Below are 18,889 nucleotides of genomic sequence, written 5' to 3'. Positions count from 1 at the left end.
AGGTGGGGGGAGAAAGAGGAAACTGATCATAATGACCTACATATAACCCTCTCCCTGAGGGATGGAAAACAGAAAAGTGGGTGAAGTGAGGCATTGGACACTGTAAGACTTTAAAAAATAATAGTAAATTATGAAGTGTTCGTGAGGAAAGGAGGGCGTAGGAGGGAGGGGAAAATGAGGAGCTGATAACAAGCCTCAAGTAGAAAGAAAATGATTTGAGAATGATGATGGCAATAAATGTACAAATATGCTTGACACATGGATTGTGATAAGAGTTTTATTAGCCCCAAATAAAATTATTTTTTTAAAGAAATAATAATAAAAAGAAAATGGTTTAAACCAAGTTTAAAGAGTTGGATATTCTAAAACATTTTAATACTATGTTTAATGTCAAAGTATCAAACTGGGGGACTTTGTAAATTGTGGGAATAAGAGATTGTTTTACTCAGTGAATAATGTCTGTTTCCATGATTGAGTAACTTTAATCTGTATGAGATCAGCACTTTCCTAACACCAACAGGCCTTTAAACTTTTGTACAATTCTATTTCCTTGACATCTCCTCATTCTCAATTGTACCAAGCAGTAATTTACTTATCCTCACAACATATTACTATGGCCAGGGAGTCCTATTACATTGGAGCACAACAAAGCATTTTAATTTCCCCTGATTTTAAAATTTTTAGAAAAATAAAGTTTTTGACATGATATGCATTTCTGCAAAAAATAGCAGGACACATCCATGAATGAAGAGGTGGAGAATTAGATAGTCATGTGAGAGTATTACTCGTTGGAAACCTACAAAAACTACATACATCAATTCACATTATGTTTTGACCATGTATTTGCCTTTAGAAATATTGTTCTCAGTATCAGGTTTACATCTGTAAAAGTAATCAATTTTCAATGTAGGTGAGATGACAGGTAATAAAACCTGTCTGGTGGAATACAATTATCAATATACAATACTGTGTATCTGGTAGTTACATAATTTCATGTCAACTTGTCAAATAGGTTACCGGACTGGAGTCTAGTCTGTCAATCAGGTCACAGCCTGATTGATGCCTCCTTGTGGGCCTGGCCTTCTCCTGAGAATTCTGGGAACGCCCATCTTCCTCCCTGGAGTGGACATTCTCTCTCTCTCTCTCTCTCTCTCTCTCTCTCTCACATTCCTGTTGATAAGCCACATGGAGGCACATTGATGGAAGCCAGAGCCCTGGAACTGGAGGAGCCACATGGTGACCTGCACCAAGCTGAGATGCCTCCACCGCCACTAGATCCACAACTACCTGTCAGTGTCCTGAGTTTGGCATCATTCTGTGTTCTGCATAGTCTAAAGAGGAATTTGTAGACTAGAATTGGACATATGGGCTAATATCGGACTTATGGACTTGATGCAGGCTGGGATATTTTCAGCATACACAATTGCTCTTTGATATAAAGCTCTTACTCACATGAGTATTACTGGACTTGTTTCTCTAGTCAGCCTGAAGTAACACATAATACGACTTAATAATTTTCCTAACAATAGAAGTGCTTCAAGAATAATAAATATTTTCCCTAATCCTGAGAAAAGTTTAAGTGTAAAACATTCAAGCCATTCTTTATTACATAATGAATTTAAAGAAATTGACATGAAAATATCTGGCACATTCTCAGTTATTAGAAGGCTATACTCAAAGTCTAAAAACAAAAGAAAGTCTTGCTTTCTCAAAATGAAAACCAATTCTGGTTTTATTAAAAAATTGCAGTTTCAGCCACAAATCCTTTATAAGTAATGTAACAACAACAAAAGTTATTTTCTTTTTTTTTAAGAAAAGTAATAAATTGCGCAATATTTTGATGGAAAATCTAAGATAAAGAAAGTACTTCTGAAGGGTTCTGGGCAGATGTCTCCCATGTAGAATCACCAGCTCTGCACTCCCACTGTTAAACCATAAATTCAAGAGGTAAGGAGGCCAACTCTGGGAAACCAGGTGCTAGAATTACAATCCCAGTATCCTGGGGTCCGTGGTTCAGACCTCCCCTTCTAATTTTCACCCACAGAGTGATTCAAGAGCTCGTTGTGCACTCTAGCTTCATCCCACCTGCCTGCAAATTGTTCACATCCCCCACCAGGATCTTTGGGGTGTCCTCCACTTCACCCTAGATCTGCAACCCACCAGAGTGCAGAGAGTTTCTCAGACAGACTGCTGCCCAAGAACCAGTCATAATCACACGCTTCACGGAGAGCATCCAAAAGCCAGCCCCAAGGGCTCACCCTGGCACTCTCCTGTCTGCATGTGCATTTGTGGGCTGTAGCCCTACCGTCCCCTGCCAGAACCAGAGGGAAGGTATCAGCCTCCCTACTCCATTACCCCAGTTTCACACACAGATGACCAGCATGGAGCAATATAAAACAATTAGACATAAACTTCCCCAAATCAGAGAGCAGCAATATGCCTATTAGAAGCCTCTGGGTAAATTTTAGCACAGCCCAACACAGATCTCTGGAACACAGTCTACTGTGTCCCGTGGAGATGAGCCAAAAGATAGCCAGGCAAAAGTAGGCATAGGGGAAAATGCAGACCCAGTGAGCCCAGACCCACGCAACCAATTTAACCCTCATTTCCTGGGACACAGTACAGCACACTCTACAATAGCCTCTATCTACCTTGGGACCATACATAAGGATTGGAAAATTTGGAGTCGGGCAACAAGCTATTATAAAGGGTCCTTCTGTTATAAACACAAATATTAGAGTACTTCAATTTACAGGGTCAGTAATAAACTCTGATAGATTTAATACACGCTTTAGCACCCAAACCACCACAACCCCTAGAACTTGCTACCTACACCTCAAGAATAGCTATTCTCCACAAACTTACCAACTAAAGACATAACCGAATAACACTCTGAGCCTAGGTCCCCTGAGTTGCTCTCTCCCCCACTGCAGCCGTGAATGCGGTTCCACCTGTGTGCGATGGGCCTGCCAAGTGCCTCCCTCAGTGCTCACAACGGGCCTGGCGCTGCTGTTCATGGTCTGTGCCTGTGACTAACCAGCGCTGGTCCCCTGAATAGGTCCCTCCCCCACTTGTCTCCTAACCCGTGAGCACCAACCCGTGCTATGGCAATCTGTCTGCCCAGCATCACCCTTGATGCCTGTGACTGCTCTGCCCACTCTACCAGAGAGCTGCCTGCACTGTCCTCGAAATAGATAACCCCACCTATCTAGGGAAGAGTCAACCCCAGTGAGATAGAGACGCAGCTCAAAACAGCACCCCAGCTAGCTCCAGGTAGTTCTTAGAATCATTCTTACTAGCCTCTGAGAAAGAAAACTTAGAACTTCTGGACTCCCAGGGAAATGTCACTAAAATCTACCAAAATGCCACAAAGATAGCAACCCACATTAGTAGGCACTGCAAGACAGAAGGAAAAAAAACCCCCGCAATATCAGAGGAGGTCCTAAACCTAGAGACATACAAAGAAAAAGCAAACTTTGAACCACCACATAAAGAAATCTTCAGAATGCTGCTTAGAGTCATACAGGATATGAGGGGATGAATACAGAAAAGGGATGAAATAATAGAAAGGATAGACTCTACAAACTGAAGGAAAATACCAGTTAGGGAAGATGAAGCAGAAGCAAAGAAGATGGTAACAGACCCCACTAACACTGGAAAAACTAGAGAACCAAATCAGCAACTTCAAAGCGACCCTAGCAGAATTCAACAAACATGAAAGACAATCAAACAAGATATCCTGAGAACAATGAGCAATGCTATCTTCATAAACAATATTCAAATAAGTGGGATATCAGAGCTAGGCATAATGAAGAAATCAGCAGGCAAACTAGCAAAGGAATTCCTGGGAAAAAACTTCCTCAGTATAATAAAAGATGCTCTAACAATCACCCAGGAAGCAGAGAAGACACCAACTAGACTGAATCCCAGGAAGAACACATCAAGGCATATAGTAGCCAAATTATCCAACTCTGAGGGAAAGGAGAATATCCTAAGAGTAGATAGAGAAAACAATCCAGTTACCTATGAAGATAATTAGATAAAAATATGGGCAGATCTAGCTCAGAAGCAACAAAAGCTCACATGGAAGAAGCACACCAGCCTATGTGATCATGAGGTGTTGATGGGATCAGGCATCTAAGACCCAGAATAAAATCACACCCAATGTGAATGGGGGTGGGGGGGGATGGAGTGGAGACCCAATGCCCATTTGGAGACAATTGGACATCCCCTCACAGAAGGGTCACAGGGAAAAGATGAGCCAATCAGGGTGCCGTATAGCACTGATGAAACACACAAGTTGCTTCCCGCTACTATCATGACCTCAATCCTACCTTAAAAATTAGATTAGACTAGAGCATGCACACTGCTGCAGATAAGAGCCCACAACACAGGGACTCCAGGATAGAAAAACCCCTCAGGGCCAACAATAAGAGTAGAGATACCAGGAGAATTAGGGAAGGATGGGGGGGGGAGAAAGGGGGAATTGAGCACAAGGATCAATCTAGAATCCGCTTCCAGGGCGACAAATAACAGAAATGTGGGTGAGGGGTGACAAAGGACGGTTTAAGATATGAAAAGTAAAATCTGTAACTTATCAAGGGTTTGTAAGGGAGGGAGGTTGGGGGAGGGAGGAGGAAGAAATAGGGAGATGATATCAGGGGCTCAAGTGGGAAGAGAATGCATCGAAAATAATGATGGTGGCTTACACTATGGAAGAATATATGGATTGTGATAAGAGATGTGAGAGCCCCCAATAAAAGTATTTTTTAAAAAAGAACATGGGCAAACTTATCAAAAGAAACCATGAAGAGAGAGAATGAAGTAGCATCTTCTGAAAGGTGAAAGAAAATAACTGTAATGTGAGAATCCTCTATCCTACTAAACTCTATCAAAATAGAAAGAGAGGTAAAAGTTTGCTCAGATTAGAAAAATTCAGAGGATATTTTAAGAAGAATACAGCACTACAAAAATCACTCTCTAACTCATTTTGGACAGAAGACTAATATCCACCAAACACAAACAGGAGACCACCTCATAGTGTAGCACCATCCAGAAGTTAAGGCACTGAGAACAAGGCCCAGGACCTCTTTATTACAACAGAGAAAATAAGGCAAGAATGAATCCCCTACTCATACACAAAATACAGATACAGCTAAGGAGGGAGATAGGAAAATATATAACACAAAAGGTATGAGCTGACAGCAAAAAAACCACAAATGGATGTAATCATTCTGAACATCAATGGTCTGAACTCACTAATTAAAAGACAAAGACTAGCAGACTGGATTAGGAAACAAAATCCATAAATCTGTTGTCTACAAGAGGCACATCTTAAGCTCACAGCCACAAAAAGGGTGAGGATCAACAGATAGTGAAAAGTATATCAAGGGGATGGATATCTAAAACAAGCAGGAGTTGCAATTCTATTCTCTGACAAACTCGATCCCAAGATGCAGGACATAGCAAAAGATAAGTGTGGGCACCATATAATCCTTAAGGAATCAGTAGACTAAGAGCCAGTCAGGATAATAAGCATGTATGCACTCAAGATACCCACAAAACTTTTCAACCAAATCCTTCAAAAGTTGAAAAAACAAATCACAGGTTTGATAATCATAGTAGGAGACCAGTAACACTACTATCCAATAAAATCAGATAAGTGGAAAAGCAGCTCAACAAAGAGGCTAAAGAGCTAAATACTACAGCCAAACAACTGAACAGGATAGATATACTCAGAGCTCTCCAGCCTCCTGTAAAAATAGGGTTAGGGTTAGGAAAATAAAAACACTATTTTTTCAAGTGCACATGACACATATTCTAAAATAGACCACATGCTGGGACACAAGTCATGCTTGAATAAATTCAAACATATAGAGGTCACACAGACTTCCTTCTCTGAATACTTATGCAATAATGCTGTAAATCAACAAAAGAAAGAACAATAAACCAGGGAAAACACATGGAGGCTAAATAATTTACTTTTTAGAAAAGACAGGGTTTGACCCAAGTTAAAGACAAAATTAGGAAGTTTCTAGAATAAAATGAGAATGAAAATAAAATATTCAAAAAGTTATGGGATAAAACACAGACAGTTATCAGAGGATGCTAGATAGTGATAAACACATATGAAAAAGGGAGATTTATGGTTGACACTTTAACACAAAACCTTCAGCAACTGGAACAGAGTCAACAGAATAATCCTTTAATAACAAAGAAATTATAAAAGCCACGATGGTGATAAATGAGTGGGAAAACAACACAAAGGAGAAAATCAACTCATTAAAAAGCTGGGTCTTTGAAACAATCAACAGCATCGATAAACCACTAGGGGCAGACATCAGGGGAAAATTCAACCGAAAATATCCAAGATGGCGGACGAAACAAGAGAAATACAATGGACTCAATGAAATAAAAAGACTAATTACATAGAACTATGAAGAACTCTACTCCAATGAATTAAAAACTTAAAGGACGTGGACAAATATCTGGAAAAACAAATTCTTCCCAAATTATCTCATATGGATGTCAAGAACTTGAACAAACCCATGACAAAAAAAAGAAATATATAAGGTTATCAAGGAACTACCAAATAAAAAAAAGCCCTACCCCAGATAGCTTCATAGGAGAATTCTACTAAGCATTCAGGGAAGAGCTGACACCAAAACTACACAAACTCTTCCAGAACATAGAAAATGACAGGAAACTCCCAGGCAAATTCTATTAAATTAGTATAACACTGATACAAAAGTAGAGCAAGGATCTCACAAGAATAGAGAACTATAGGTCAATATCTCTAATTAACATTGATGCAAAAGTAATTAATAAAATATTGACTAATAGAATATAAAAGTATATAAAAAAAAGAATCAATCATGACCAAGTGAGATTTATACCAGGGAAGCAGGGATGGTTCAACATGCAAAGTTCCATCAACATTATCCATCACATGGACAAGACAAAGGAAAAGAACCACATGATAGTATCAACAGACACAGAAAAAGCATCTGACAATATTCAACACGCATTCTGAATAAAGACACTCAAGAAGATAGGAATAGGAGGAAATTATCAATATAATTATTGCTATATATGAAAAACCAATAGCTAACATTACAATCAATGGAGAAAAGACAAAAGCATTCACTGAAAAGGGGACCCAATAAGGATCCCCCTTCCCCTCTTCTAGTCAATTCCATCCTGGAGGTCGTAGCTAATAATATGAGGCAACACAAAGATAACAAAGGCATACATCTGGGAAAATAAGAAGTGAAATTATCGTTATTTGCAGATGACATGATTTTATATAGAGAGAACCCCAAAGGCTCCACAATAAGAGTAATGGAAATGATAAAGGAATATGGCAGTGTGGCAGGATGCAAGATCAGCCAGCATAAATCAATTGGATTGCTATACGCCACTGAGGGGATTACAGAAAAAGAGATCAAGAAGGTACTACCCTTCACAGTAGTGAAGCATAAACTAAACTATCTAGGGATATATATAACAACAACAACAACAAATACTCAAAAGATCTGTATGAGGAAAATTACAGAACATTATTACAAGATAACAAAAGGGAGCTTCAAAATGGAAGAATATCTCATGGATTAGATGACTTAAAATTGTAAAAGATGTCAATCCTGCCTAAGGCACTATATAAGCTTAATGCAAACCCAATACAAATTCCAGCATCACTTTTCAAAGAAATGGAAAAACTGACTACCAATGTCATATGAAAAGAGAAGCCAGAATCGGCAAGAAACTCCTCAAAACGAAAAACAAAGTATGCGGGCTTGCATTACCTACCGTTAAAACTTATTATACAACCAGAGTTGTCAAAATGGTAAGCTACTGGTAAAATGATAAGATACTCGGATCAATGGATAAGAACAGAAAATCCAGAAATTAAAACAGCAACATACAGACAGATAATCCTTGACAACAGTCCAAAAAATATCAAAGGGGAAGCAGATGCACTATTCAACAAATGGTGTTGGAAAAACTAGGTATCAGCATGCAAATGAATGAAACAAGACCCTTACCTCATTCCATATACAAGAACAAATTCAAGATGGATCACAGACCTCAAGGTAAAACCCCAAACTACCAGGATCATCGAGGAGGAACATTAGCACAGGGACCACATGGGCTATCAGACATAAGGATACACACCCAGAGGAAGATAAAACAGAAAAGTGGGACCTACTGAAGTTAAAGCACTTGTGTACTTTGAAAGATTTCATCAATAGAGGAACGAGAGAGCCTGCTGATTGGGGAAAGGATATTTAGTAATGATATATCAGACAAAGGACTTATCACTACAATCTCCAGAATCGGGCAAGCTTACAAGAAAAAAACTAATAGCCCACTGAGGAGTTGGGCAAAGGACTTGAACAGAAGATTCACAAACGAGGAAATCTGAATGGCCAATAAGCACAAGGGAAAATGTTCCCAATCATTAGCCATGTGGGAAATGCAAATCAAAACATCAAAACACTTAACAGCCACAAAGATAGCCAATTCAAAAAACCAGAAAGCACCATGTGTTGAAGGAGTGTGGGGAAATAAGGACATTCATTCACTCCCGGTGGTCCTGTAGGTACGTACAGCTACTGTGGAAAGCGATTTGATAAACCTAGAACACATGGAAATTGAGCTACCATACAACCTAGCAATTTCACTACGGGTCATATACCCAGAAGAAATAAGAAACACAACCATGACCAGACATTTGCTCTCCAATGTTTGTTGCTGCACAATTTACAATCATCAAAAATTGGAAGCAGCCTAAATTCCCATCAAGAGATGAATGGATTAAAAACGCTGGTATATACTCACAATGGAATACTATGCATCCCTAAAAAATAGTGATGAAACTATGAAAAGCTTCATCTTGTGGAAAGACTATTATGCTGAGTGGTTAGCCAATCACAAAAGGTCAAGTACAACATGAGTCCACGGAGGTAAATTCAAATAGCAGAACAGGCCTAAGGGAAATAGCACACAACACACAATTCCCTGGCTGAGGACCAGATATTCTGGCATGAGCCAGACCAAACCCAATGATTCATAATTCATCAAAAACAGATGCAAATAAAACCTGAGCTGAAAAGCATGCTTCTCCACACATCCCTCTCCTATGCCTTTAAGGCCCATAGAGGTGTGGGGAGAAGAAAAACAATGGCAATGGGGGGTACGGGCTCTAACCAACCCGAGGGGAGAGTATTGCTTATATCTCCACAGCAAAGAGAGAGCAAAGTAGACCTCATTCCAGTGTACCAATCCCTAAGGACAATGTTCCTGCTCAGAGCAGCTCATTCCTAGAGATTTATGCAGGTTCAGCCTCAGCCCAAGATGTGATGCCCTCTCCCTAGATGACAGCACTGCAGAAGACAACCCTGAAGATACAGCTCAGAGAGAGAGGCTGGTCTGACCCACCCACACGGGGGCAAATCAAGAGAGGAATGTGACAGACCAGTGATGGGAGCAAAGCCACAAAGTCCCTGAAGAATTCCAATTGTAGACTTCTGACTCAGGGGGCAGCACTTGGCACCCCAACTGCATTGGTTGGGGATTACTCACAAGGAGGTCAGAGTGAAAGTTGAAAGGGATAACTGATGGTTGGTGGAGGGGGTGGCAATAGACCGCTCCATTCCTGACTGCAGGGATAGCAATGGGAACTTTCGGGATACTGCCTTTTGGACATGAATGCATAACGACTAAAAGTGTGTGTGCATTGTTAGGTAACCCGTAAGGCATATAACCCTGAAAGAAATGAGTACTGGACCGATGGTTTTATCAAATGTCCTGCTCTCTATTTAACAGAGATATTCATCTACCCTATGTCAGGATCCCTGTCAGACTTGCGACTACCTGTATGTTTAGTTTTGCTTTGATTTGGGGAGGGCGGGGGTGCTTATCTATACAAGATAGGCAGAATAGGCAATCATATGTGACTAGAACAATGGTTCCTTGCAGGCATGGAAGGGGAGAAGGTGGGGGAGGGGAGTGGTGAGCCAATACCAATGGGTACAGGGGAAGAGTAAGAGTTCTAAAATTGATAGTGAGGAGGGTGTAGCTCTTCTGGTTAAGTTACATCAATTGAATTTTATCTGAGAGAAATTACTGAGAGGTGAACAATGAGTAAAAATAATAATAGTGCAGGAGGGAAGAACAAAAAAATATGTGTATATATGTGTGTATACAAATACATATATAAATACATGTATTTAGTTATATATGTATATATATATGCAAATACAACTAGAAAGCAGATGAACTTTGGGCCTCTACTTAAATCTTACCTCAGTACAAGAATGGTTTCTTCTAGTAATGGAGCACTGTACGACATTCACCTTCCTAACACAATCACTGAGGACAAAATGGGTACATAAGGAAATGTGTTGAAGAAAGCTGATGGTGCCCAGCTATTAAAAGATATAGCATCTGTGGTCTTAAAGGCTTATAGTTTAAAAAGCGGTCATCTAGCAGGGAAGTAACAAAGCCCACATGGAAGAAGCACATCAGCCTGTGTGATTATGAGGTGTCGAAAATAAAATGTATCAGAAGTTCAAAAACAAGCAACCAAATTGGTATGAAGAGGAGTGGGTATAGTGGAGACCCAAAACCCACCTGTAAGACAACTGGACAGTCCCACTCAGAAGGGCTGCATAGAAAGGATGCTAAATCCAGTACAGATTTATGATGAACCACATAACTTTCCTCTAGTTCTTGAAAGTTTCCTGCCCCAACTATTATGGTTTTTGTTTTACTTTATTGATCATGTCAGTTTTGTGTAGGTTCATCTGTATATTTGGGATCATTCGATACATGAATGCCTATATGTAACCACTGTGGAAAGCAATACAGCAATACCTGAAACGGACTAGGGATAGATATGCAATACAACCCAGCAATACCTTTGCTAGACATACACCCCAAGAAATAAGAGCTAAAACACAAAACAGAGTTAAGCTTTCCCGTGTTCCCTGAAGCACAGTTCACAATAACAAAAACCAGAAACAGCCCAAATGCCCATCGGTAGAAAAGTGGTTAAGTCCAAGGGAGCATGTGAATTGGGGAGCTTCAGGGCTGAAACGCCCAGTGTGAGAAGAAGCATCTGACTGCTATCTCAAGGTTATGTGAATTGGCTGTCTTGAACTTTAGTTCAGCTCTCTTGCTTTGAGGACAAAGACAATCACATACTATTTTAATTCCCTCCCTGCTTTCTCATATTTATTAATTTGGTAACATGGCTCTGCCTTTGTAAAGGAATGTTACTGAAAGCTTTGCCCTATCATCAAGTCCCAATGTTTGTATCAAGTGTCCAATCACTAAGAGTTGAATCTTTACAAGGAAACAATTCATGGGTTTCATTCTGCAGCTGGCCTATACCTGTATAATTTCCTTTTCTCAACGGTGCTTTAATCTCTACACCATTGGGTACATTAGTGACACTATCAATAAAATTGTTGTGTGATGCAGGAGGATGATTTATACTGTTCTTTATCATAAAATTGTGGTAATGCCTCTAAAATGAACCAGAGAGACACATAACCACAGATCTATGAATAGATTTGGGGTTTGTACTTAACTTTAGCCCTAATCTAAGGACAATTAGTTCTTATTACATCATTAAGAGATCACTGAAGATATGGGTGCTCTAGCAGAATATGGTGATGAACCCAGCTAGCTATCAAAAAGAATAGCATCTGGGGCCTTCAAGACTTCTCTTCAAACAAACAGCCATCTACATGAGGTGTCAACTAAATCCACATGGAAGAAGCACACAAGCCTGTGTGGTTCAAGGTTTGCAAATAATAAAATCCAAACTCCAAAAGAGACAAAGGTATCAGAACTTGAATTGTGAACACCCAGTCTGCAGAAGGCTCTGCAACAGTGGAAAGGTGCAAACCCATGTCCAGCGTACCCAAATGGATGAAGCTCCAGTAAATCCCTCTGAGCAGAGTCAAGGATGTGCCTAGCCTTGCTGTCAAACAACAAGCATTAGAAAGTAGATTATGGAAGACGTAGGTAGGTTAAAATGTAGTACCTTAACATTTGACCTCCCTTTGGACCCATCTTAAAGTTGCTTCGGTTTTTAATGCTTTGTGCTTTCTTTATAGCTTTGCTGTGTTTTGTCTAGTCATTATTGTTGCTTCCGCTTGTTTGCTGCCTGTCGGTAGTTTGATTTTTCTGTATATAAAGTCCAGGATAGGAAGGTCTATAGTGACAGTAGCTGGATTGTTAACTGCCTAGGGGCATGGCAAGGGCAAAGGCGGGGAATGGGTATAAGAAGAAATGTTCTCAAATTGATCGTGGTGGTGATTGCAAATCTTCTTAATATGATTAATGCTTAAACTGTATGATATGTGAAACATACATCAATGAAACTGTATTTAAAAAAAGAATAGCCAACAGTTCTTGAGTTCCTACAGTGCCGGCAGTTATAAACACATTTCATTCATTAACTCGATCTTGAAAATACCCTGAGATAGTCACATATAATTTCTCTTAGTATTGAGTCCACTTTAATTCTTCCCTACTATACCCTGACGCTATGTGGGTAAACTGCTAACCAAAACTTCAGTGGTTCAAACCCACCAGCTGCTCTGCAGAAGAAAGATGTAAAGTCTGTTTCTCTAAAGATTCAGTCATGGAAAATGTATGAGGAAGTTCTGTTCTGCCCAATACGGTTGCTGTGAGTCAAAACAGACTTGACAGTAATTATTTCCAGTAAATACTATTCTTCAACTAAGCAAGTACTACTTGTACTTGGGGGAGCTGTGGCATGGATAAACAGTATCTGACCTAAACTGAAAGAACACTGGCTTTGGAGTCAGGATAACAAGGGGCTTGGAAAGTTTCCTTTATCTTTTCATGTCGTCCATTCAAGAGCTTTGTGAGGACCTCTTGTATAGTCATTTGTATGATGTTTATGTAGTCAATCATTCTAAGCCTTGGCTTCAACAGGTCACAGAGGCATCCACATAGCCGTCTCCCAGAATTGTAAAAATGGGATGATCTCATCCATGTGAATATATTCAGTGAGACACAATTATAATACTAATGTATACCATTATTTCTATAGTATCTACTATGTGTTAAGAGTCGAACTACAAGATGAGAAGAAAAATGCTAATGAGGGCTATTATCCAATACATGTATCACAATATGAGTCCTGCCCTAAGATGTCCATAGTCTGGGCAACACGAACCGTTTGTTGGTTTGTTGTTTTTTTTTGGGGGGGGGGTAGTTTGGTAGACTAAGCACTGTGCTGCTAACCATGAGGTTAGTGGTTTAAGAGCACCAGCTAGCTGCCCTATGAGAGAAAGGTGAACCTGTCTGCTTCTGTACACGCTTACAGTCTCAGGAGCAGTTCTACTCTGTCTTACACAGTCGCTCTGAGTTGACTCAGTGGCAGTGAGTTTCAAGATATAGATTTTATTTTTAATGTTGTTATTCATGTGCAGCTTTGAAGAACATGGTTTTGGGTTTTTTTTTCTAACACCCCACAGTATGAGGCAGCTAATAAGCATTAATAAACTAGTTTTTTTTTACTCTTAAGAAAGAAAAGTCTGATAAAGCACTTTTAATGGACTATCTACTAATGTTTGGAAATACTTTCATGACTTTTAAAACAACTTTCAACTTAAAAATTGAGTCAATTAATATTATAAGTGATAGTTATTAATGTTTGCTACTTTTTAAAAAGAACTTGTAATCAACATGACGGTAAATCAAATATATTACTTACCTAAGTGCAGAGAATGTAAATCCTTTCAAACCATCTTTACACCTGAAATGATAAAAATTTACAATCATAAAGCAACATTTTTTGGAATATAAAATAGTATATGAAATTGTTAGTAAAAGTTTCTCAAGTTTTTCTTTTTTAAGGTGTAAACTCTTTTAGGATAATAGTCTGAGTATTACAAATGGTCAAACAAGCAATAAGCAGTAAAGCAAGTAAGTTATCTTGTACACAATGATTAAAATGATAATGCTTTTCCAATGTCAAATTAACATGACTTAGGACTCGGCTCTAAGATCTGTCCCTTGAAGAGAGAATTAAGCAAATCTTCTAGGAGCTCTACTGGGGTTTAATATGAGGGCTGGGAGCAGGGCATTCTTCATTCTCTCCAATCCCTAGGAGAGCAATTTGCTGTGAAGCGAAAGGCCACATACACCTGCTGGGTATTATATATAGGTCAATTCAAGGTGCTGACTCCTCTCTACTTAGTAATTGGTGAATGCAGAGCAATGTAGAGTTGGCAGGCACAGAAAGGCTTCAAGTCTAGTTCATCAGTTTTAATTTCTGATTATACCCAATCAGAGCAGACACCATAATCCAGGCACTGTTCTAAACATCATTCATGCATAGTTGGGGGTTGCACAAGACCAGCGAGTGAGAATTCCAAATACTATTTATTGAGTGCTTACTATTACTGGGCCCTGTTCAGGGCATTTCACACACGTTGTCTCATTTAATTATATCACAACTCGATGAATAGGTGTACTGTTTCTGGATTCTGTAGCAGCTATTGTGGTGTTTTTCAACTCCAGAGTTGCTCAGAGCCTCAAATAATGTAGTAACTTTCCAGAGATCACATGATAAATAGGAGCCAGAACCCCCACTCCCAGCGGGAGCGCGTGCGCGCGTGCACACACACACACACACACACACACATCCCCCTCACACAGTTTGTCTGATTTAAAAGTCATGGTTTTCTCTTACACAACCTCCTGACACAGTATGGTCCCTTTACTTAAATTACATAATAATTAAGGAAAAAGGATCCTCAGCTCTGCTAAAATTATTTAATGATCTTTTAAAAAGGGATTAAACACAAGTCTTGCATTATCCTGATTCTACAGCGTGTCTTTGACTATTTTGTGGGCAAGATCATCTTATTAAATGAACCTTTGGTATTTACTATTAAATACCTTGAAGAAATCTATAAATATAGCTATACAATGATGTCCTAATGTATGCTAACACTAGACGCTGTATATTCTTAAAGAAAGCACAGTCTCAAGTATAACTAAGACAATTCTTTCTGTATGCTTTCTGTATGGAAAGCATATACAAAGGGAAATGCAAAAAGTAGAAAAACCCTTACCAATTTAAAACACAAACATTTTTATCAGAGGCAGTATGGAATCCCAGAAACAGAGTGTAGTTCATGTGTCAAAGATGTTTAAAAGATTTACAAAATCCTTTCAATTACACAACATGATTGATTTTGAGGTCATGTTAGCAGTGACAAATATAACCACAGATTTTAACATACTATACAATTTTTCCACACAGAATGAGGGCATATGTAAAAAAAACCATTTTAAGGTAAGAATATGTATGGAGAAATAATAGCATTAAAATATTTAAACTTAATGTTTACCATTTGCAGAATGTATCAGTAATTTAAAGCCTGTGCTACGGTAATTTCTAGATAGGTAAGGTGGTAATAAAGAAGGAAAACAGAAAACACAAGATTAATTCAAAGACTGTGTATCTGGGATCAACTTTGGGCTTTGGTATGCTACTCTTGTAAGATGGCCAATTATCTTTGTTCCGTGGTGGATAACGGGTTTTGACAAGTTGGTCTAGTCAGGATTACATATATTCAACCTTAAACAATAAATGTAATTGCAGACCAAACATCAAAAAGTGGCTTTCAAATATACACGAGGCATATACAAATGGATTTGCAATTTCATGATGACGGAAATTTAGTTCTTTTGGTAGAACCCTGTGAGAAGCACTTTATATTGATAAAATCTTAGCACAGATTCAAAAGAGGCTATTCTTCTTGCCATTCATGTGTATAAGGTGTGTTAATGTAATTAAGAGTCAGATGTCTATGTCCAAAGAGCAAAAAAGTAATTATTCCCATAAAATATCTTTAAATCCTGGTCCTGTATTTTACACCAAGAGTACTAAGTAAGCCTCAACCTCGCCGTGGAATCATTATTACCATTGTTTTTTAATGCAGAACACATAAGGGAAATGTTAACATTTAAACAAATCAGACCCCCTTTAGAAGATGCCTAATGGTGCTATGAATCGTGTTATCGTAAGATAAGCAAAATCACAGTCTATACTAAGGCCCACTGACTAATTCAACAAACATTAACAGAGTGTCAGCTATGTGTAAGGCATGGTCTAAGTTGTGAGGATGCAGCAATGAGCAACATAGAAGACCTACATACATCTGATGTTCTAGTTGGGCAAGAGAGGACCAGGAAGTTCTGTGAAGCTAACTGCTAGGACCAAAAAAAAAAAACCAACCAAGCAGGATAAGGGGAGAAAGTGATAGATTTAGGATTATTACCATATATAGTGTGGTCAAGAGGTGTGTCTGTGAGACTGTAACTAACATCTGGCTCTATGAGCAGAAATCTCAATGAAGCAGGGATGGTATTTCAGTTAGACGAAATTAAGTACAAAATCCCTCACGAGGAATTTGTGGGGCATACAAGGAGAGTGTAGGAGCTGAACAGGAAAGGGAAGTATCCATAGGAAATGAAGTCATAGTAATGGGAATGGAGAAAGGAAATGGTCTAACAGCTCAGGACCCTGTCTGTAAACTTTGCAAGGCTCTCAACAAAGAAGTGACAAGATTTGTGTAGCATTTCAAACAAATCCCTCCTGCTGCTGGGGAGAGAGCAGACTACAGGAGGGCAAGGCCAGAAGCAAGAAGGCTAATTAGGAGAGGGAAGATGGTGGACGCGTGACTAAGCACAAATGGTCAGATTCTGATGTATTTCCAAAGGAAAGCTGGCGGAATTTCTTGATAAATCAAATATGGGATAGATGGAAACGTGAATTTATAAATTATTCAGATAATCTTTGCTTGAACAAACAGAAGGGTGGAATGGGCTTTTTCTCAAATGAGAGCGACTATGGGGAGAAGCAAGTTCAAGAAGAAAATCTTAAGTTTGGTTTTTGACATATTAAGGTTGAAAACGCTTGTTAGCCAATCAAATGGAAATATCAAAAAAGAAAAGGTAAAGTAAGTCTGGCTACACAGGTGTGGGGTTCAAAGAAGAAACCTAATATATACATGTGCTGTATTTTTAAACCCACAGGACCTGACAAAATCATCTAAGAACAAGCTTAAATGGATCAAACATCTCAGGACTGAGTATATGTTCTCACTCTAAAATCTGTGTGAACTTCACCTCACTACTGTCTTGTCAATTCTGACTTACAGCGACCCTATAGGACACAGGGTAGCACTGCCCTTCTGGCTGTCCAAGACTGTAACTGTTTGCAGGAGTACAGACATGACTTTGTCCGGCACACTGGGCGGGTAATTTCGAACTGCTGGCTTGTTGGTTAGCAAACCACCTTGCAATCACTATGGAAATCCCATTAACTTTCAACTCCACTCTCCCACAAACTTGTAGAAACTCTCTTGCAATGCAGCAACTCTCTTATGGAAAAAATAAAACGATTTCTTCTTCTAATAAAAATCTTCCTCTAAGAAAAAGAAAGAAAATTATTAGGACAAAGAATGTACAGATGTGCTGTATACAACTGATGTGTGTATATGTATGGACTGTGATAAGAGTTGTATGAGCCCCTAATAAATTGTTTTAAAAAAATCTTCCAAAACTTATTTTTATTTTCAATTTTGTATAAAGATAACTAATTTACCTCATCTCTATGGAAGCTTTCCTATTTCTTAACTTTAGTCTATGCAAAGGATATACAGTAATATTCAATCCATATTTATTGAATTTTATTTTGGCAGGGTTCTGAAAGATGATGCTTTCTATTCTCATAAAGAGTTGTGGTCTCAGAAACCCACAGGAGCAGTTGTACCGTGTCCAATAGGGTCAGTAGGAGTCAAAAACTGACTTGATGGAGTCGTTTGCAGTCTGATGTTACAGTGCGGTATAAAACAACAGCAGGAAACAAACTGGAAGCACTGCATTAAATAATGTCATTGATACACAACTAACCATACAGGTTCGGAAAGGTAAAGGAAAGAAATTACATAGAAAACCACAAATAAGCTTGATGTTGTCATAACTGTTATGTAACTACTTTATAAGTGTAATACTTACTACTTAATAAATTTTCACACCATTACTCTTGGTCAAACGCCAAAGGAGGGAAAACCCACAAAGACAAAAATCATTATCAATTAGAAGTTTGAATTAAAGCAAAAGAAAACAGTTCAGCCCACAAAAGTTTTCTTTCATGTTTAATTTCCATGGAATTATTTCTATGAAGCACCTTTCATCTTCATTACAATTTTGTACCAGCAGATGTCACTAGGAAACAAGTTTCAGAGGAATTTGTAGTTCTTTAAAGTCAAGCATTTGGGTTTTAAACTGTTGCTGATCTTAAATTACATTTAGTTCCCCCATATAAACAGAGCAATTGCTATACTTTGAATGATGGTTCATAGTTCTGTTTTGTGTCTACTTTATTTTCATTCATCTCAATGGGCACAGTGGGAAGACTCTTGCCAGGGTACATGTCTACTCATCTTGAGGAAAGCATTTAATCTTACGGTTCAGCTCCTTTATCCAATAAATATGTGAAAAAATTAATTTCATGCAGAAAATCCCCAAAATTCTAGTATTAGAATTTATATTGGAGGCCTGGAAATAATTAAATAATTAATTAGATGTGAACTTATTTCTAAATCATATTTAATCATAATTGCTAGACCTTTAAATTTTAGATTTGTCTAACTATTGTATCATTGGACTAAAGCCAGTTATAAATACACTTCACAATAAGTTCAACTGAAGATTAATTTAAATGTCAAAGAGTAAACAGAATACCAATTAAAATGCTTATTTTACATACTTACATAAACTGGCTTTTATTTATTAAATTTTGTTTTAAAATATTTAATTATTTTCC

The 18,889-nt window shown here is 38.5% G+C and overlaps 1 protein-coding gene across 1 annotated transcript in view; it reads right to left on the bottom strand.

The window, feature by feature from the left end:
- TMEM135 (transmembrane protein 135) overlaps positions 1 to 18,889 on the bottom strand; it is a 241,999-nt gene that overhangs the window by 30,057 nt on the left and 193,053 nt on the right. Inside the window, exon 7 of the mRNA XM_075546429.1 lies at positions 13,760 to 13,801. Coding sequence (XP_075402544.1) covers positions 13,760 to 13,801 — 42 coding nt within the window. The remainder of the gene's footprint in view (positions 1 to 13,759; positions 13,802 to 18,889) is intronic.

Source organism: Tenrec ecaudatus, chromosome 4 (genome assembly GCF_050624435.1).
Source record: "Tenrec ecaudatus isolate mTenEca1 chromosome 4, mTenEca1.hap1, whole genome shotgun sequence".
Classification (NCBI taxonomy): domain Eukaryota; kingdom Metazoa; phylum Chordata; class Mammalia; order Afrosoricida; family Tenrecidae; genus Tenrec; species Tenrec ecaudatus.
The sequence above is the reverse complement of the archived record's forward strand: the minus strand, read 5'-3'. Positions and strand labels throughout refer to the sequence as shown.